This window comes from Eptatretus burgeri, chromosome 6 (assembly GCF_056783735.1).
Source record: "Eptatretus burgeri isolate ZD-2024b chromosome 6, Ebu_testis_v1, whole genome shotgun sequence".
Taxonomy (NCBI): domain Eukaryota; kingdom Metazoa; phylum Chordata; class Myxini; order Myxiniformes; family Myxinidae; genus Eptatretus; species Eptatretus burgeri.
The window spans coordinates 57,967,177-57,989,388 of NC_140966.1; the positions used below are offsets into that span (position 1 = coordinate 57,967,177).

At 41.6% G+C, this 22,212-nt stretch overlaps 1 protein-coding gene and 2 long non-coding RNA genes across 4 annotated transcripts in view; 1 reads left to right on the forward strand and 2 right to left on the reverse strand.

Annotated features, from left to right (window-relative positions):
- The window catches only part of LOC147024858 (uncharacterized), a 3,347-nt gene extending 1,365 nt beyond the window's left edge, over window positions 1–1,982 (forward strand). The window contains exon 3 of the mRNA XM_085885177.1: window positions 1,298–1,982. Coding sequence (XP_085741303.1) covers window positions 1,298–1,473 — 176 coding nt within the window. The 3' untranslated portion in view covers window positions 1,474–1,982. The remainder of the gene's footprint in view (window positions 1–1,297) is intronic.
- LOC147024857 (uncharacterized) overlaps window positions 1–8,912 on the reverse strand; it is a 63,572-nt gene extending 54,660 nt beyond the window's left edge. For both annotated transcript variants that reach the window (XR_015058842.1, XR_015058841.1), the window contains exon 1: window positions 8,360–8,912. This is a non-coding gene — a long non-coding RNA (uncharacterized LOC147024857). The remainder of the gene's footprint in view (window positions 1–8,359) is intronic.
- A 5,241-nt stretch (window positions 8,913–14,153) lies between these two features.
- LOC147024859 (uncharacterized) overlaps window positions 14,154–22,212 on the reverse strand; it is a 37,996-nt gene continuing 29,937 nt past the window's right edge. Inside the window, exon 3 of the long non-coding RNA XR_015059243.1 lies at window positions 14,154–14,676. This is a non-coding gene — a long non-coding RNA (uncharacterized LOC147024859). The remainder of the gene's footprint in view (window positions 14,677–22,212) is intronic.

A 22,212-nucleotide genomic window follows, 5' to 3' on the forward strand; every position in this document is an offset into this window, starting at 1 on the left:
TTCTTTGCATTCACACCCGACACCTGTTCGAAAGAAATCCATGAATAATTTACAGATTTTTGAAACATTTGGTGGCAATCCCACCTTAAAATGATGGGGCATCAAATACTAAATAGCATGGATAATTTATTTATAATTCACTATTGTTGATAATGGGATACAATTAATTGGTCCCAAGTGCAAGAATAACAATCAGGATTTCTCAACAGACATGCCGGGTGACTCAAAATGTGTCAGATCGAAACCTGTTGCTCAATTCGGTGTGTCATCAAATGTCGGGCGTTCAAAAAATCCTCACACAAGTCACAATAGTCAAAGAAACACCGTTTTATTGTTATTATTTTGTATTTTTAGTATTTGTAAGACTAATTATAATATATACGTAAACATTGACAAATGAACAGTACGCTTATGCTTGTCAACCTTTATTTGTCTTGTCCTCATAACCTTTGGAACGGCCCATCGTAATAAAGTATAAAAGCATTGAGATATCTTTTCAGTACTCATTTAATATTCTTCAAAGCATAATCATTAAATCGTTTGCCATTAGTTAGAGATTGCTGAGTGTTTTTTTTAATGTCTTAAAAAAAATTTATATATATATATATATATATATATATATATATATATATATATATATATATATATATGTACTTTGTAACTTCACATCAATCGGTTATACTCACAGAGTTGGTAATGAAATGAAAGTACCTTACCGCATTTGCTTCCAAATACGAGAAACATGGGCATTTTGTTTGACGTATGACAAGCAATGCAAGTTGGTATTTCAGTCTCACCTTGACTGTCAGGATGTCAAAATCATTGGTCCAACTCCCAAGATTCAAATACGCTGGTTCTGGAAGTGGACCTCTCACCCGCCTCAATAATTCCAAGGCCTTCTCTGGAGTCACTTAATAAATACAGCAGTCACCATTTTGTGAAATACTTTAACTTTTTTTTTAACACATGCTGTGAAATATTTTTCATGTTTTTTTTTTTTTCAAAAAATATTTTTAAAAATTTTTTGTGGGGAAATATTTTTTTTCACACATGCTGCACTTATTTAAGGAAATAAGAACAATAATGTATCAAAAACCATAGTCGCATGCTACGATGGGTGGGTATTGTGCAACCACCAACGAAAACCAAAAATATTTATTTTTTTGATTGAGATACAACATCTCAAACTTTTATATTGTATGAATATTAATCATTTATTTGCATATTTAGTTATTTAGTTATATATGTACTGTACAACAAACACTTGTTCATTGTTCCTTCTCTGCTGTTCCTGCAGGTGAGAAGCCATACCATTGTAACTGGGAGGGCTGTGGTTGGAAGTTCGCACGCTCAGATGAGCTGACCCGCCATTATCGTAAACACACCGGATTCAGACCATTTCAGTGTCACCTGTGTGAGCGTGCATTCTCACGCTCTGACCACTTAGCCCTGCACATGAAGCGGCACATGTGAACCATTTGGGCGGACAAGCGGCACGCCGCAGAAGCATACCCCTTCCTTCCCTTGTACATATTGTGTACATAAAGTCACCTTCGGCCAATTTTGTTTTTACTTATCTGTATACTTGTTACATAGACATGAGTGGCTTTAATTTCAAGAGTGAAATGTTACATCTACCATATATATGTGTACATTATCCACATTTTTGTCCTTCCACAATAGGACTAAGATTTTCATCTTAACTAAAGCCCTGCATGAACTTGTGCTCCATGAATGGTGCTCCAACAAAGTCAAATACAAAAGTGCTTTACCTTCTGTCAATTCTGCATAGGATTTTGACCCTGACAATGTGTGCCTATGTGAGCGTGTGTTTACCTGCCCCATGCACCTGTCAGGGGGTGCTGTGAGTGCTTTACACATTCACCAAGTGCCTTTGCCATCATTTTCACTGCGTGGTGTTCCTGTTTTGTCTGCACGTATGGAATGTTCTCAAAAACTAAATAAACTATTTCTCTTAACAATTCATGAGTCTTTTTTTGTAGCTTATTGTTCAGGGTTTCATGAACAACTATCATTCTTTATACATTCGGTGAAAGCTTGGGTTCGATTCCAGAGGGTCGGATCCGATTTTAACATATGCCATCTGGTACAATATGGGTTGCTACTCTGAACCACATCACCCTTTGTAAGGGGAATAAGGTGGTTGTCCTGCCTTCGTTGTGGATGTTAAATGTTATGGTACACCTTTGCAAGAGGAGCCTTTTGACTGGTACTATTTGGGATTGAAGTTTCAATGGTGGTTTGTGTATTTGACAAAAGAAGCACAGACTAAAGGGCATCTCACATGTCTCAGCTTTGTTGAATTCATTTTTTTAAATAGCGACTTTGAAGGAACCCATGACAAGAATGAGTTGAAGTCAAATAGGTTTTTATTATTTATGATGTGAATTGTGCAAATTAATTATGATGTCAGAGTCATGGCAAATTGTTGACTTCCTCTCTGTTGTCAGGGAAACATGAATGGTTTCTGTCCATATGTGCAAGGGTGTGGGGGTAGGGGAAATGCAGTGGGTGTGTGTGGGGTGGGTGGGGGGGGGGTGTAGTTCAAATAACATCACAACACAAAGAGAAGGTTTAAGGGTAAGTAAAAGCGAATAATATATGGATGATATCGATTGCATTATGTTGATTGTTTATTCAAAGAAACGTTTTAAATGAAATGTAATGACTTTGTCAAGCATCGATTCAGTTTCCTTCATCATGGTTTTGAAAGGTATGAGGTGTGTTCAAAATGGTCGATGACCAAGACATTCATAATAGTCCAAGTCCAGAATGTGCCAGCATTTTTTTATATTATTCAAAAGGTAACGATTTAAAATTAATAACAAGTCTGAAGATGACGATGGTTCACGAGCGGTATTTGACGATGTAGATTGCTTCAGGAGTCAAGGATGAGACAATGTGATAATGTTTGACCAAGTTATAAAAATGATCAACATGATTTGTGTGGTACGAGTGACAGGTTAGCTGCAAAATGTCGAAAACTCGGTTTCGTTCAACAACTTTCAAAATTTGACCGTTGCATAACCTTTAAAGGTCACAAAACAATGTTGTGGACATTAAAATAAGGAAACAGGATATGTGCTATAGCTTAATGGAGTTATTTCGGCGAAGAAGGTCGAAAACCTGGTTCGATTCCCACAACTTTGAAAATTTGTCCTTTGTGAACTTTAAAGGTCAAAGGTCAAGGATTATGACCTTTGGTGCAAAACTTCCTCTGGAACATTCCAGGAACAATATAATGCCATATAGGCTATATGGCATTTCGCACTACTCGGATTATCCATACTTTGATGAAATCAGCGTAAAAACAAACTTGAAGGGGGCGCCACGGGCAAGGTGTTCGAGATAGAGCAAAATGGTTTGAAGACTTTAGGTGGGGAATGACCATAACATTATGCATAAAAAATATTGTCATCCTAGCTCTCAAAGTTTTGGCAGTCATATGATTTTTATGTCAAAATTCGAAATTTTCTAAGTTCGTGACCTTGTGACTTTGACCTTGGGATTAAAATGAAAAATTGAGCTCCGTGGGGCTATGCAGGTGCCATTGGGCTAACCAAATACCAAAACCCCTGCCAGATTCGACAAACCCCCGAGGAGAAGATGCAAATTGAAATCGGCTACCCCGTAAAAACACAATTCGCAATTTTCTAAGTTTGTGGCCTTGTGGCCTTGACCTTGGGACAAAAATGAAAAAATCGAGCTCTGTGGGGCTATGCAGGTGCCATTGGGCTAACCAAATACCGAAACCCCTGCCAGATTCGACAAACCCCTCAGAGAATAATTTTTTTACATCAAAATTTGCAATTTTCTAAGTTCGTGACCTTGTGACCTTGACCTTGGGCCAAAAATGAAAAATCGAGCTCCATGGGGCTATGCAGGTGCCATTGGGCTCACCAAATAGCGAAACCACTGTCAGATTCGACAAACCCCTCAGAGAATATTTTTTACATCAAAATTTGCAATTTTCTAAGTTCGTGACCTTGTGACCTTAACCTTGGGCCAAAAATGAAAAATCGAGCTCCATGGGGCTATGCAAGTGCCAATGGGCTCACCAAATACCGAAACCGCTGTAAGATTCGACAAACCCCTCGGAGAATAATTTTTTTACTGCAAAATTCGCAATTTTCTAAGTTCGTGACCTTGTGACCTTGACCTTGGGCCGAAAATGAAAAATCGAGCTCCGTGGGTCTATGCAGGTGCTATTGGGCTCACCAAATACCGAAACCCCTGTCAGATTCGACAAACCCCCTAGGAGAAGATGCAAATTGAAATCGGCTACCCCCTAAAAACGCATGTTTTTTGGGCGTGGCTCCGCCCATAATGGGCGCACCACGCCCATTTTCAGGAAGACACAACTAGATCATGATATAAATCTTCCACCAAAATTTTATCAGGATCAGATCAAAATCCACGGAGCTATGCTCGGGACAGACATACAGACAGACAGACAGACAGACAAGCCAGTAGGCGGACATGGTTAGTCGACTACCCAATAGAACCTGACGCGATGGGCCCGTTCGATGGGGAATGACCTGAGGATTAAGCACAAGAAAACTCATGATTCTAGCTTCAAGGGTTAATGGTGCAGATTGTTTTTTCGTTAAAATACCCCCACATTGAGGTTTTTCGGCCGTTGCTATGCAACGGAGAAGTCCATAGCAACGGTTCTTTCTCACACATAACTAGGACATACCATGAACCTACCATACCAGTTTCATGTATATCTGACTCATAGTCTCTAATATATAACAAACTTCGTTTTTTATTGTTTTCGACCAGGGTTCATTCAAAGTCTATCTTCTCCGACAGTTTTCACAGGAACTGGCTGGAAATTTTTGACAATATGGCTAAATGTACTGCCCACAGTTGCTTGTGGCCCATTTTTGATTTTCGAAAAAATAATTTTTTTATGTTTTTCAAAAATTTCAAAGTCCTGTTGCTAGGCAACGGTGGTGTCCATAGCAACGGTTCTCATTTGCACACAACTCGGTCATGGTATGAACCTACCAAGCAAGTTTGATCGAAATCGCCATTGTATTAACTGAAATCGCCATTTTAAATACTGATAATAAGGGTAGAACAAATCTCAAAAAATGATTTTTTTCGACTAGATTGACGACCCAACAGACAAACATATCGACGGAAAAACGGATAATAAGGGTAGAACAGATTTCAAAATTTAAAAAAATATATTTCGACTGGATCGACTACCCGACAGACTGACAGACAGACAGACAGACAGACAGACAGACAACAATAACGAATATAGTGTTGACTTATTTTTTTCATGAAAATATTTTTTTGAGAACCAAAAACTAGCAGGGACCTGCAGAACTTCAGCACAATGTAAAATGTGAATTGAAGTCCTCAACTCTTCCCCCTCCCCCTCACAAACCACAAGTCATCAACCTCACCCTCCCAACACCACGTCCTCACGCTCCCCTCCAAACCTTAAGTTGTCAATCCCCTCACACTCCAAGCCTTCTCACCCCTCCCCACCTCCCAACTCCAAGTCCTCACCCTCCCAACCCTAAGATGTCAATCCAATTCCCACCTCCCACCATGAGTTGACTAATTGTGCCAATAAATGACCCAAAACCAATTATCTTCTTCCTAATGCATATTTACACATTGTTAAAGGTAAATAAAGATGGATGTTTTCTTTCACCATGTCACAAGATTCCTGGAAGTCTTCAGACAAAGACATGGGTTTTATGATCCCCAGTCGAGTCGTTTTTTAAGACAATACAGTCAGAAATAATAGCAAGGACCAAGGTAACATGTAAAAGCCTTGCTTGAAAGAATGCCACATAGGTATTTAGGTGGTGTCTAGACAACAGACCGCTACCTCGATCTCTGAGGCCTATCTTCACAAGACCCGTGATATGATGACTATCTGCTCAAAAATCCTTTGAATTGTCACTTTGGTCACTTCACACTGAAGGGAAAGCTTATAGGGAGGGCATGGTGATTGTGAATATGAAAGCTCCAAAGATGTCTTTGGCTTTGCATAGCAGTAAGGCATCAACATGATGACCATATTATTTTTCAGGTTGAAATTGTGGGTGAAGTCGGGTGAACTGTCCAACCAATTGGTTATGGATGGACACACACATGTCGCCTTTTATATTATCGAAGTATATCTAAATATACCTGACTCACTGATATATAAATATATATATATATATATATATACATATATATATATATATATATATATATATATATATATATATATATATATATATATATATATTGTGACGTCCACGGGACTTGAACAGTCCCGCCAACGTAGAATGAGCCGAAACGATGGAGGCGGTTTATTTATTTATAACCCAAACATGGCGGTTCTAATCGCTCTACCGCAAACGGGACGAGGAAGGTGGCACGAGTCACTTTTCATTGAGTTGATGATGTTTATTCGTTTTTACTATTAACCAGAAATAACAAGACTCGGCAAGAAGAGGGATCCAGGGCGATTCGACGGGATGGTGTGGGATCGGGCGTGGGGAAAAACACAGACAATTCCAATGAATATACAGATCTCAAAGCCTCTAAGGCGCCAAGCACACACACACACACACACACACACACACACACACACACACACACACACACACACACACACACACACACACACACACACACACACACAAAACGTAGCTATTTCTGGTGGTCAGGCTGGACCGTGGTGTGGATGCAACTGTCCCTGGATCGGCGTCGGACGAGCTGGCCTTGCTCTCGTCAGGGGGGCAGGAGAAACCGTGATGCTGTCGACCTCCTGGTCTTGGCCCAAGTCCGCTCACAGCCGCCAGGGAACCAGTTCTGGCGCCAAGTTGCGAGCAGGAGAGGGAGGCAGGTCCGCCCGCCGTTCGACCCCGTACTCCGAGTCAGCAGAACCCCAGAGCCAACCAAGGTGAGGCACGAGGGTCAGCAAGGCTCCAAGACACGATCAAGAACACGATCGAATCAGCACAACAACAAGGACGCTCCCCGCGCAACAGCTTCCACACAAAAAAAAAAACGATCGTTTTGTCCAGATCTTCTTCCTCTTCCTTTTCCTTTTCGACCCTGAACAGAACCTTTTTATCCTCCTGTCCTCGTCACTTCCAATCGAGCCGTTTATTGGCCCACCGCCGTCGCCTTCTGCCAATCGTGATCACGGGGCGGAGCCATCCGCTGCACTGTCCTGTGACGTCACGGCCAGTCTCCAGAGAATACCAAAAGGGGTTTACGCAGACACACTTACCCTATCCCGTGTCCCTATCTAATTACGTGACAATGATCATTTCCCCCCTTGAAGAAATGAACATTTACTAGACAACTTATCACCACTGAATTGCTACTTATTACATCGAGATCCTGGTAAACTCGAACAGCATGGCATACCTAATTAAACATCCTAATTACCCTTTGAATGCATACCCCCCCCTCAAACGTAACAATATATATATATATATATATATATATATATATATATATATATATATATATATATATATATATATATTGTATGTTTGGTACCTTTTCAGTATGGAAAAGCTGAAATTTTTCATACTGATGCAACTCGAAGCCAGTATCCCAGAAAAATCACCTAACAGTCGGAAAATATCCATAAACAGAAATATTCACGAATAAAAGTCAGCCAGTGTAGGCTGTCTGCTCACTGCAGATCACGTGATCCAAGACAATGAAGCTTACACTGGAACTATTTGTTAGACGATGGTAACAAATGCTTCTTACACCCATTATTTTATAACTTTTACCATATTTTACATAAAAATTACCATCGCTGTAATCTATTAAATCAGAGCCAAAAATATTGTGTACTTCCTGCGATTCCCACGCATGAACCCGCCATTATTCCAACACAGTCTAAGTGAGTAAAAGCCAGGTCAGTCCGTCCGTCCAGTGGTCAGTATTAACAGACTGCTGGACATGACAGTATGATTACCTTTTAAAACAGTTACTACTGTTGTTTAACACTAAACTGAAAGAAATTTGGAGAAAACTCGGCATGCTTGATGCATTATATGCTTATCACGTTCCCCACAGACTGACGGATCCAAGCCGTCCCAAATTGCGAGACCTATAGGTAAGGTTCTCAAATGAGTATTTACACGTGAATGACATATCCCATTGCCTGTCAGATTTTTCTCATCATAACATATTGTGGACCACACATGGATTGTTTATAACATATCTTAGGGCCTCATATGTCATTTTTCCCGGCCATGGCTTCAAGTGTGATGTGTGATATTGCCCCCGACACCCTTACAGACCAATTGTGACCTTTATTTGACACATGATCCCATTCGGAACACACACTCACCTCTAAGCTGTTCAGCCTGGGTTTTGATCTCGACCCAGCTATAAAATGTCATCCTGGTGTTTCAAAGGCAGGGTGATTCATCGATGTGTGCCATCCCCTCAGATGGACATTAAACTGGGAGTCGTGTCTGCCGGAATAAGTTGGTGGACATCAAACATTTGTGTATTTCATAAAGTGGAGGTGAGCTATCACCAGCACCTTGAACAAATTCCAAATTCCTACTCTAACCTTAGCCAAACGTGATGTCTCGCCAGCTGGATCGTTAAATACTTAGGCCAAGCTTCCCCTGGTCAACCCGACAAAAACGTGGGAATAATTGTGACCATTAAGGAATAATAATAATAATAATAATAATAATAATAATAATAATAATAACAAGTGAAATCCTTCAATACAGCGCGTGTGGTGAATCAAATGAGTACACTCATGTTAAAATATGCAATTTATGCTTTTTCAGTTGAAAAACAATTAAAAAGCGTACTTAATATTTGAAATGTAAAAATCTTGTTATTATTGTGATAAGCACATATATATATATATATATATATATATATATATATATATATATATATATATATATATATATATATATATATATATATATATATATATATATAACAGAATGAATGAAATCGTTCGATACAGTGCGGCAGGAGGCCGCAAAAGAATGATTGTAAGTAAATTTCAACTACTAATGCATGACGAAACACCTGTTTATGGCTAATATTAAACAGAATGATGGCAGAAGAAGAACTTAGCCTGGAATCCTCGTGCATAACACCGCCCACATAACACACGTGGTGTCCTTTGACCAATCAGGAGCAGTGCAGTTACAGTGTCCTTTCCTTCAGCTCGATTGGTCTTGTCCTGCTCGTGATGTTTTCGGGGTTTTTTTTCGTTCTTGTTGAATCTGAGGAGATTATTTCTTCGTTTTTGTTGTAAGTAAATTTCAACTACTTATGCATGAAGAAACACTTGTTTATGGCTAATATTAAAGAGAATGATGGCAGAAGAAGAACTTAGCTTTCTGCGTTCAGCGCGAAATGCCATTGGTGGACGGAAATGACGTCTTTCGTTCGTTCGTTCGTTTGTACATGAGGGGAGCATTTCTTCGTTTTTTTCCGTCAAGCAATAAATTAAATGGTTTTCACAGATATAACACATTAGTTTCACAAATTTCCATTGAAATACTTGGGTATTTCCGTCAATTGTCGCCATTTCCGTCGAGGTTACGCACTGCATCTACCGGACGGCCGTCATTGGGTGTCTTGAGGCACGGGGGGGGGGGGGGGACACCGGACCCACCGGAGACGTGGTAGACGACGCCGGGGACATTTCAAACTCGGTGCAATTGTATACAGCGCACGTGCTGTAATAATAATCATCATAATAATAATAACCCACCACCATCCGCATGATAATGGCAGGCATGCACACAGACACGACCCCCCCCCCTCTCCCTGCCACTCTGAGCTGCTCCTTAATGGAGCAGGTGTTTCTAGTGTAATTAAATATGCAATATTTAAAATGTGCTATCATTACTTAATTAATAATTACTTATTACTTAATAATTAACAATTTGTGAATTACTATGATTAGTTAGTAATTAGAAAAAAAATATTTTAAAAAATTAGTACATCAGCACATCCAAGATCACTTGTAATTGCTTCCTTTCGAATGTATAAAGTCCAGTCTCCTTCAAATGTTTAAATGCCCATTGTGCTTGCATTCTGCAAACAGCTAAATAACTCTAGTAAATCAACAATTAGTGATTACAATGAGCTCCTTATTTAATGGGATTTATTCCCCAAATCACAAGAAATAAATGATTATTCACAATGAAATTAAAGAAATCTTGGGTGCCACACACTGGACTCAAGCATGGAAGGGGACGGGAATGAAAAACCGGGTGAGGCTTGATCTCCTTTGGAGGGTGTCCATGCAGATCGCATCAAAGCAGCCACGAACCAAAGGATGAAGCAAGCACATTCACAGGATGGACAAAACAGGTGAGCAGGTGATGAAACAGGTGAGCAGGCGATGGAACAGGTGAGTAGGCAATGAAACAGGTGAGCAGGTGATGGAATAGGTGACGAACAAGCACAATGAACCAAGGACGATGAACAAGTGAGGCAGGACGACGAAATAGGATGTGGCAGGAACATGAGCAGGAACCAGGGATGATGAACAGGTGAGCAAACCATAAAAGTTTCTCTTAGAACTCAAACAACCTCTGTCCCACTCCGAGGCCAAACTAACTCTCCCCTTGCGAGGCCACAAAAACTTCTTCCCTTCTGGAGGCATCAAAACTCCTCTTTCTCTTTCCTTTCACAACGCCCCCTTTCAAGCTTCTCCCTTTTGTTTCCAAAGGCCTCACATGGTGCCTCACCCGTAGTTCACAGAGGGTGTCACGTACAATTCATTCACATTAAACCCTGTCTATTTATTGAACAATGCATCACCCTTCATATGATGCACATTTAAACAGGACAATTCTGAAACTAACATTTACCTCCTTAATACATCAAAATTGGCAAGATTACCCAAAACTGAGAGCAAACTAAACTCGATGTATCTAACTTTACTAAAATGATATCTGCCTCCCCCCTACAAACGTAACACTATGTTGGAAAGAATTGACAGAAGAGTTTGTGGTTATAATATTTTTTACTTTCTGCAGGTGCCCCCACGAAATTCCACACTGAGCTATATTTATGCTCCTTAACAATGAGTTTGTCCAAGGCAGAAATCCCCCTTGGTGAGGGAGAAAAGTTAAGTCAGTATAACCTCCGTCATGTGACCCTTAGTCCCCTGGCAAGTTTGGATGAGATTGGAGAAGTAAAGACCAAATGTATTACAGTCAGATAGACAGACACCAAATTTCGTATTTTAGTATGATTGCATTTTGGGTCACATGACTTGCCATTGTTTTCTTCATTGTTTGATAATGTTAATTGTGAATATCCAACATTTTTAGTTTGCCCTTTGGCTTGCATATCATCGTAACCTCATGCTCTTGAATATAAATCTCCCTCACAAGCCACATGATCAAATACGGTGTATAAAGCTTATACAGTGTTTACTCTGTCTGAACATAGGATGCACTCTAGTAGTTGCTTGCAGTGTGTAAGTATGCCCAACCAGTATAGGTGTATATATATATATATATATATATATATATATATATATATATGTGTGTGTGTGTGTGTGTGTGTGTGTGTGTGTGTACTTGAGGGGTGTACAACATTAGGTAAGCATATGAACCGTGTTTCTCCATTGTCTCAGGTTGCTCACCTGCATTTGATTTCTCATTTTTTTTATTTTCATTTATTTATATTTTCATTCATGGATGCTTTCTGATGGTTCTGTGCTTTTACTTGGTGTAATGGATTCGATGTCCATCAGCACACAAAATTACTCTGCTTCCCCATTGTCTCGGGTCGTTCACCTGCATTGTTTTTTTTTCATTTACTTATTTCCATTCATTTATATTATTCATAATTTCAGCTTTATATGTCACCCAGAAGTTACCGATCTTTAATATCGGTCAGTGGGTCAATCAGTGGTTAGAAAGAGCTTTATATAATACCAACGGGGTGTGCTTATACATTTGGTAAGTACACAGACCATGTTTCCCCATTGTCTCAGGTCACTCACCTGCATTTGATTTTTCATTTATTTTTCTTCATTTTTTTTCATTGATTTATATTTTCATTTACGGATGCTTTCCGATGTTTCTGTGATTTTTCCTGGTGTATCGGCTTCAATATCCGTCAGCACACAAAATTACCGTGCTTCCCCATTGTCTCGGATCACTCACCTGCATTCATTTCATTTTTAAAAATTTATTTATATAATCATTTATGGATGTTGTCCAACGATTCTGTGAAGTTTATTTCAACCCGTGTCTAAAAATTCCATCTGTTCCAACGTTTCCTTTCTTCATTCTCTTAACTCTCCTGTATTCCATCCCTTATCCATCCCTTCAGGTTATTTAGATACCGATTCAATTGATACTGATGATGACCCCAGGAAAAAGGTCAACTGTGTACGTAATAAATAGATTGAACACGGCGTGTTATGAGGTCCATAACTTGTCAATCCCAAGTCAGAGACGTGTCGGGCTTCGTTCGACTCGGGGGAGTCAAGGTTTACCCTGTTGACCCAGTTCTTACTCAAATTGAGGGATTCTTAACAATTATACACTATTTGTGGTGATAATGTTGTTATTAAACAAAGTACTTCAACAACATACATCATACAACTATATAATGTATTGTCACTCTTGTGCTTGAGAAAAGCCTCCACTAGTGCTTCTGTCTCTTCCTGAAGTCAGTTTGTTGATCGCTTTGCTGCCATGGAGCTTTCGGATGACTCGTCTTCTTCTCTCCAATCGGACAAGTCTTCCTCTCGACGTTTAATCTCATTGGTTACCTAGCATAGCAATGGCTCCAAAGGATTTCCTCAACCTTAGAGGAAATCCTCACCTGGGGATTTCCAAATGGTAATTTATACAATAGCCCTTAAGAAAATCATTCCCTAAGGAATGACCATGCTCCTTAAGGGGAATCTTTCCTTTATGATGAGGAAATTTTATGTAACTCGGTCCTGGTCACCATTTAAACCTAAAAAAAAAACTAAAATCTTGTTAACCGAGAAGATCAACGTGCTCAGATCGGGAGACGGGTCATTTGGATAGTTTCATCTTCCTGGGTTCTAAGGTTGAAGTGAGTAGAGAATGTGGTGTAGAAATTAATAGAAGATTTGTGTTGTGGAGAACAGCAATGTCAGGATTGAGAAAGATCTGGAAAGACAAACATGTGACAAAACAAACCAAGAGGAGGCTGGTGAATTTTCTGGTATTTCCAGTTGCAATGTGTGGATGTGAGTCATGGACAGTGAAAAAGGAGGGAAGCATATTGAGAGTTTTTAAATGTGGTGTTGGAGATGAATTTTTATTCCATGGATTGCAAGAAGAACAAACAAATCGGTGCTTGAAGAAATTAGACCACCATGTACATTAGATCTGCTGATTCTAAAACAGAAAGTGTCATACTTTGGACACATCATGGGTGCAGAAAATGAAAGTCTGCGGAAGTCAACCATGTTGGGTATGATTGTGGAAGAAGATGAAGAGGCAGACCTTGTAATATGCCTGGGGTGTGTTCCATGACTAATCAGCTTTCAGAGGCTGGTCAAGTGGCTTGCTTAATTTTAAGCACTCATGCCAACACTCCAACAAAACGATTGATAAGGAACCGCTGATTTGGCAAGCGATAGCAAAGCTGATTGTTAATGGAACACACCCCTGATGGATGGGGGTAAAGGCTGCATCCAAGCTGTCTGCCAGAGCTTCGGAAAGCAATGCAGGATAGGGATGTTTGGAGACATCTAATCATAAATGTCACCCATGGGGTATCACCCATGGGGTGTGATCATGAATGTTACCCACAGACAAAGTACACAGTCCATCAGGACTGTTCCGTGAGCATACACATGCCCCTCAGCCTGAAGGTTGAAGTACATGGTCAATCAAACCTTTGATGCAGAAGTGGGTCATGTTGACCCGGTGTCATTTTTGTTCTCCTCTGACTTTGTTTATAAAACATTTTTATGCATAACCTTTCATAAGTGTTTCAAATAAAGGGTAATACATGTTCCTATGTGTGTGTTTTGTTTTTTCGTTTTTCAGGATTGTGGGAAAAATATTTTAAAGTGAAATACCCCGATAATGCAGAAGTGGGTCATATTGACCTGGGCCAAGAATGATTGTTTGTTTTACTATAAAAAAACAAAAACATTTTTACTCATGACATTTCATATATACTTCAAATAAAGAGTAATACATATTCCTGTGTGTGTTTTATTTTTTTACTTTTCAGGATTGTGGGGAAAATATTAAAAACTCTAATAGTCCCTAGAATGCAGAAGTGGGTCATATTGACCCGGCCTGATTTTTTTCTTTCGCTGTAACTGTTATAAAATTATTCTCTGCATGACCTTTCATGAATACTTCAAATAAATACACACAGTAATATGTATTAACCGTTATGAGAGCATATATGATAGGTCATGCATGAAAATGTTTTGTAATTGTGAAACAATCATTCTTGGCCCAGGTAAATAGGACCCACTTCAGCATTCGCGCAAAGTTATTTATTTTTAATGACATTTTTCTCATGATCCTGAAAGACAAAATAATAAAACACACACAAAGGAATAACTGTTACCCCTTATTTGAAGCATATATGAAAGGCCATTCATAGAAAAAAAAATATCAGAAAATTATCGCAAAACAAAAATCGTGGTGGGTCCAACTGCGGGGGGGGGGGGGTGAGATATGGGTAAAAAAATATACATTAAATATGAAATAAAAAAATACATCTCAAACAATACAACAATAAAGATAATTTCATTTTGTTTTTTTTTTGTGTTTTGCAGCAATAACACCTGACAAATAACAGGTCAACATGTCCTGCCTTCCGTGAGTATGCGAAGTCACTAGATTCTACATCAAAGGGTCAAACACACATATCCTAACCCCGAAGGGTCACAATGCATGGTCATACAACTCGATAGGAGTATATCACCATCCTTATGAAGGATGCCTTCTGTTCCCTGCTGCTCTGACAAGGTCAGAGACAGGGGACATTAAAATGAACTCTGTCTGACCGACCAACCGATCATATGTCAATGTACTTTTGTGTATGCGATATTTCAAAAGCTGTTCGACATTTAGCTTTCACATTGCAGATATCTCTTTCTCAAGACATTATTTAAACATGATTAGATCACGGCTGTGATTGGCTGAATTATGTTGCCATGTCAACCATTTAGGTAAATTGGCTTGTGTACGTGATGTTTCAAATATATCCATATATAACCATATATAATCTATCTATCAATTATATAATGTGAAGTGTGAAGTCTGTTTGTGCGATCGTGTGTTCAGCTGTCTCCCGTTTTCGGCGGCTGCTTCCAGCGTTGCTTTTGAAAAGCTCCGCACGCAGGCAAAACTCAACATTCGACCAGAAGAACTGTGTGATACCCAACGAGATTCATTTTTAACTTATAAATACAACATGGAATCGCAGTTAATTTATTAACAGTGAGATAAGATACGACCTCAGCTGACAGAATGACCTCGAGGTGCCCACACTAGCCTCTAAGCTGTCTAGCTTGGGTTTGAATCCCAGCCCAGCTGTAAACTGTCATCCCGGTGTTTCACAGACTGGGTGAATCATCAATTGGTGTGCCATCCCTCCAATGAACATTAAACAGGGGGTCCCATATACCGACATTATGTAGTGGGCGTTAAAGATCCCCACGATGTCGTTTACGAAGAGTATAGGTGAGATATCGTCGGCACAGTGGACAAATTACAAATTCCTTCCAGAACTACTACTGAGAAGGCAATGGCAAACCACACAGGATAACCCTTGCTCAGGAATTTGTTTTGGCAGCACCGGCACTCTGTGACAAAGTATGCTCAACATTTTAAAAGGACAGAGCATGGACATATATAGAGATGAGGAGGGAGAGGGAGAGGGAAGGAGGAGAGAGAGTCAGGTCAGGTTAGGTATGGGAGCATGCGCCAGAGTAGCGCGTCGCTGCTTCCACTTTCCACAGGCACTCCAGTGACCTCCGTCTGGTCATCCCCCAGGCAGATGCCAGGCCCATCCCCATCTCCTTGAGATGCTGATCAACCTGCTGCAACCACGAGGAACGTGGTCAGCCAATTGGCCTCCTCCACTCACGAGACTCCCTTGCTGAGAGAATCTGGTGAGCAGAATCAGCGTCAGGAAAACGAGACACATGTCCATATAGCCGCAGCTGACGCTCATGGACTATGCAGGTAACAAATCTCATTTGAGTCTCAGCAACCGCTCGTTGGTCACAAAGTCTGACCAGCGAAAACCAAGGATTCTCCAAAGAGACCTGATACCAAAGGAATTAAGTCTCCATCTCAGATCCCTGGTCAGAATCCAAGTCTCACATCCATAGAACAAGACTGGAAGCACCAAGGACCTGACGACTCAGGAGAGACAGTGCAAGGGGGGAAGGGGTGGGAGAGAGGGAGGGGTTGGGGGAGAGTAAGGGGAGTGGGGAGAGAGAGGAGGAGGGGAGGGGAGAGGGAGGAGATGGGGAGAGAGGAGTAGAGAGGGTGGGAGAGAGAGTGGGGGGAGAAAAAGGAGAGGGGGCAGAGAGAAGAGAGGGAGCAGAGGGGGGAAGCTGGGAAAGAGGGGAGGGGAGAAAGGGGAAGGAGAGAAATGGGAGAGAGAGAAGGAGGAGAGAGAGAGAGAGAGAGAGAGAGAGAGAGAGAGAGAGAGAGAGAGAGAGAGAGAGAGAGGAGAGAGGGAGAGAGATAGGAGGGGGAGGGAGGGGAATAAGAGAGAGAGAGAGGGGGATGAGAGAGGAGAGGAAAGAGAAGAGGTCGATATGGAAGATGAGGGGTAGGAAGAAGTTTCCTTCTGTAGCCATCCTGTTTGTACAAGTCTCCCTCCATTTTGTCCTTCAACTCTGCTGTTGATATCCCCCCTTCTATACTGTTCTATTTATCCTGTTGAATCCTGACTCTATACAAAAAAACTGTCAATAGTTGGCAACCATCATGCAGGCTTGATGGGCCAAATAGTCTCCTGTGTTGAAGTTCCTTGGAAGGGAAGTCAATTATATATTGCAAGCCATGGCGTCTGTCCATGCGTTTGTCTGTCTCCCATTTACGGCAGCTGATTCCCGTGCTCCGTTTGAAAAGCTCAACATTCACTTTTGTAATGATGGAAAAACAGGCATGAATAATGTTGATGGCAAAATATATTTTGCAAGCGGGATATTTTGCACTCATTTTGGACAAATTGAACCTCTGCAGCCTGATGTTGCATCACCATTTCGTGCTGGTCAGTATAAGTAGATCAGAGCTTTGGCTCTGAGTGAAACCAAGAGTGCAACACAATTAACCTTTATAAAGCTCTGAGTCCATGAAATAATTCAATTTGATGAATTAAATTAAACTTTTCCCGGCACTGGGAATGGATACTTTTGTTTGCTTTTCCCGTCACGAGGAATGGTAACTCTTCCTCGTCTATATATAAATGTAAGTTGCCCAATTGTGTCTGAGCGGAGTAAACGTTGTAACCACAGCAGGTACAATACTGAATGACACCTCATGAAAAGAGCTCTTGGGTCCAGACAATGCATGCGGAGGTTTACAAACATTGCTACCCTTGCCAGTGGAAAGGGTATTGCATTTGGGTACGTTTGTCTGTCTGTCTGTTTGTTACTTGCAAAATTGAAGATTTTTTTCAATTACAGTATATTGGTTATTCGAATTTGTTATTCTATTTGTCTGTCTGACTGTTTTTCGCCTGCAGGTCACAATTTTAAACCGATCTTCATGAAACTTCACCACATGGTAGAGTTTGTCATAACGAAGAAGCCTATTGTTTTTGAGGTCAAAAAACATCATCCAAAGTTCAACAACTTAGGTGAGATTTCTAAAATCTTCGATTTTCATCTGATTGACTTGAAATTTGAAAAGGATTTTTATTTCAGCTCACTGAATTCAACCATCGAATTATTTTGAGGTCAACATTGGCCAAAAGGACAACATAGGTCAGATTCCTAAAATTGTCAATGTTCATCCGATTGACTTGAAATTTGAAGAGGAGTTTCATATTTGGTCATTAAATTAAACCACCAACTATTTTTGAGGTCAAATTTGTTTTATGGATTTTGCAAGTATCGTGCTCAGCACGACATTTTCTGTTTGTTTGTCTGTTCGTTTGTCTGCACAGAATTTTAGTGTTTCTCTCCTGAACTGCTTGTTGGATTGAGACGTGGCAGCCATTTTGGAAAAAAATGAAACACTTTGGAACTCTGTATCTCCGAAACTGCACCAAGGAAAAAATTGAAACTTGGCACATGGCAAGTAGTCCTCATGGGGAATAAGGGTGATTTATTTATGACATCATCAGTGCCTTCCTCATGAAGTCATAATTGCATAAATATAATGCAACATCCTATCAGTATCAAAAATTTGGAGGGTCATGTCAGGATAAATTTGTCCACAGAAAAAAAAGTTGATGATGACATCAGTCACGTGGTTCATCAACCATATTGTTTTTGTTTTTTTTAATCTTAAAAAATCTTCTTGATCTTCTCTGAAACGGCTGAATAGATCAAGATGAAACTTTACAGGTATGATCGCCTCTCCATGAGGAACAAAAAGTTCTCCACCTATGACGTCATAGGTCACATGGTTTGGCAGCTATGATTTTTTTCAAGAACAAACATTTAAAAATCTTTTTCTCCAGAACGGCTTGACAGATCGAGGGGAAACTTCACTCATATGTTCACCAAGCCTTGGCGATACCAGGTTGCTCAGGAATAATTAATCGGTCACATGGTCAGGCAGCTATATTGGTTTGAATGGAAGTCTTTAAAAAAATCTTTCTCTTGAACCGCTTCATCTATCGAAGTGAAACTTCACAATTATGATCGAGTTGTCATGTGGGATATATGTTTTAAATGTCAACCTGATCAGATGCTGGTCTGGCAGCCAGAATTATTTAATATTTTGAATCTGGGTTTTGGGATTGTAATCAAAATTGGTACAAGTATGTATAATGATGTAATAATGTGGATGGAGGCATATCTGGCGACGTCGCGGCATCGAAGAGTGCCCTTCCAGTTATCATAGAAATGGATTTTAATACATCTTGGGCAGGCCAAAATTGTCTGGATGTGAGATTTTATGAAAAACAGGTTCATTGAGATGTTGAATAATCTTGGGAATATTCTCAGTGCTTCAGTTATGTGATCTCCTTTGCTTACCAGATACACGACCAGTGGGGTATGTTCACACATTGTAAGCAATAATGAACGTGCTTCGTACAGAGTTAAATAATATACAGCTTGGTTTCAGCATGACCTCCCATTGTCCCCAATGTCCCAGATCACTCACCTGCGGTGAGAAAAGAAAGGTCAGGTCAGGTATGGGAGCATGCGCCAGAGCAGCGCGTTGCTGCTTCCACTTTCCGCCAGTACTCCAGGGACTCCGTCTGGCCATCCCCAAGGCAGATGCCTGGTTCATCCCCATCTCCGTGAGATGCCGATCAACCTGCTGCAACTACGAGGCACGTGGTCGGCCCATTGGCCTCCTCCACTCATGAGACTCCCTCGCTGAGAGAATCTAGTGAGCAGGATCAGTGTCAGGAAAACGAGCCACATATCCATATAGCCGCAGCTGATGCTCACAGACTATGCAGGTAACAAATCTCATTTGAGTCTCTCTCAGCAAACGCTCGTTGGACACAAAGTCCAACCAGCAAGAGCCAAGGATTCTCCGAAGAGACCTGGTACCAAAGGAGTTAAGTCTCCATCTCAGATCCTTGGTCAGAGTCCAAGTCTCGCATCCATAGAGCAAGAATGGAAGCACAAAGGACCGAAAGACTCGGAATTTCGTCCTCTCATACAGGTACCAGCAGCGCCACACCCCATTATCCAGTGAATCCATGACTCCTCAGGCCCGACCCTTATGTCTATTGATCTCTGACTCACAGCCAGCAGAGACATGAATATCACTGCCAAGGTAAGTGAATCTCTCCACGACCTCAACATCCTCACCACAAACAGGAACAGACAGGACAGCAGCATCCAATATGTCGTTGAAAGCCTGGATGTTAGTTTTGACCCAGAAAACCCGTAATTCCAGCAGCTCCAACTCCTTATTCAGCACCTCGAGGACCCCCAAATGGATATCTAAAGTCACCGCAAAGATGACTGCATCATCTGCAAAATCAAGGTCAGAGATCTTGACATTCCCAAACAATGCACCGCAGCTTGATCTCTCCAACATCCTCCCCAGAATCCAGTCCATACAAGTGCTGAAAAGTTTGGGGGCCAGTACACACCCCCTGACAAACTCCAGTAACAACTGGAAATAAGTCAGAGATGGTACCACCACACTTCACAGCACTCTCAGTACCAGAGTAGAGTTCAGACATCAGATCGATCAGTTTTGGTGGCACCCCACGAAGACCAAGAATCCTCCAGAGGGCATCCCGATTCACTGAATCAAACGCTTTACAGAGATCAACACAGGTTGCAAGCAGCCCCTGCCGAAACTCTCGTCTGCGTTCGGTGAGGACACGAAGAGCAAGGATACAGTTAATCATTGACCTCTTTGGTGTAAAGCCTGACTGCTCTGGACGCTGGTGCTCAAGCTGATGGTGGCGAAACCCATCAAGAATTATCCGAGCAAAGACCTTGCCCGGCACTGAGAGCAGCGTCACCCATCGGTAGTTGTTGCAGTCTTGGCGATCACCCTTCCCTTTCCAGAGAGGTACAACAAGGCCCCTCTTCCAGTCAGTTGGGATGATGCCTGTGTTCCAGGCAGAGCACAAAACTGCATGCAATGACATGAGTGCAGCATTTCCACCAGCCTTGAGAAGTTCACCATGGATGCCACAGATCCCTGGAGCTTAACCCATTTCAACCGGTTCACCACAGCCCATGTTTCCACAAGCGAAGGTGGACCACAGTTGATTGGAGGGTCAGCAACAGGGATTGTAACACCCCTGACGTCCAACTCGACAGTTGGTGGATCAGCCTGGTACAACCGCTCAAAGTAACCAGCCCAGCAGGCCTTCATTTCAGACTCCTCTATCAAGAGCCTACCACTCTCTGCTCTAACTGCAGTGCTCCGAGGGATGGGCAGGGATGAACGCAATGCGCGAATTCCCCAGTAAGCGGGACGAGAATCACCTGACCACATGTGATGCTCTACCCCCTCACAGATTCCTCGCACATAGGCCTCCTTGTCCACCCTTAGCGCACGTGCAGTTTTATGTCTCAGCTCCCTGAACAGCTTAGCTCTGCCATTCTGCCTGGCCCTGCGACTCTGTTCAATGGTATCCAGTGTCCCTTGAAAGACAAAATTCTTCTTTCCCCTCCGGTGAGTTCCAGGAGGTCCACCGGCAAAATCAAGTACGGTGGTCTTGAAGGCACCCCACAACTATTCAGGACCTATCAAAGCACCCAGACACCCCAAATGTCCACTCAGCTTGTTCGCAAACTCCTCACCTACGCTATCATCCTTGACCTTGCCAACATCCATCCTCGGCTGGGATGGTACCATTCTCCTGGATTTAAGGTGCAACTTCAGAGTTTCTACAACAAGCTGGTGGTCAGTATTGAGGAACTGAGCACTCCGGTAGACTCTGCAGTTCTGGATCATCCTCCAGCGACCATCAATGAGGACATCCCAGCGTTGAGGACCATCAATGAGGACCAGCGTTGGAATACCAAGTCCAGCGATGAGCTTGTGGGTGCTGAAACCATGAACTGGCCACCCTAAGTCCATGATTTCTTGCAAAGTCAAGGAACTTAGTGCTATTCTGGTTCATAGTTCCTGACCCATGGAGACCAACACACACCTCATAACCATCCCTATCAGTTCCAGTCGATGCATTGAAATCCCCCAAGACTAGAAGTGTATCTCGTCTGGGGCACCGATCAACCAGAAACTCGAGCGTGGTGTAGAATGTGTCCTTCACGGTGAGATCACTCGCCTCAGTCGGAGCATAGACAGAGACCAGGGAAATGACACCTCAGGAGTGACGAATCCTTAGTCTCATAATACGCTCGTTGACCGGTGTTACCTCAATTATCATTGGAGTCAGCTTATTGGACACAGCTGCAGCAACTCCATGGGCATGGTAACCATCAGAGTGACCAGACCAATAGTAGGTGAAACCACCCACCATTATCTCGCCCGAATCCCGTCTCCGAACCTCAGAGAGTGCTGCAATACCGATGTCCAAATGCTTGAGCTCAGATGATAACAGAGACAG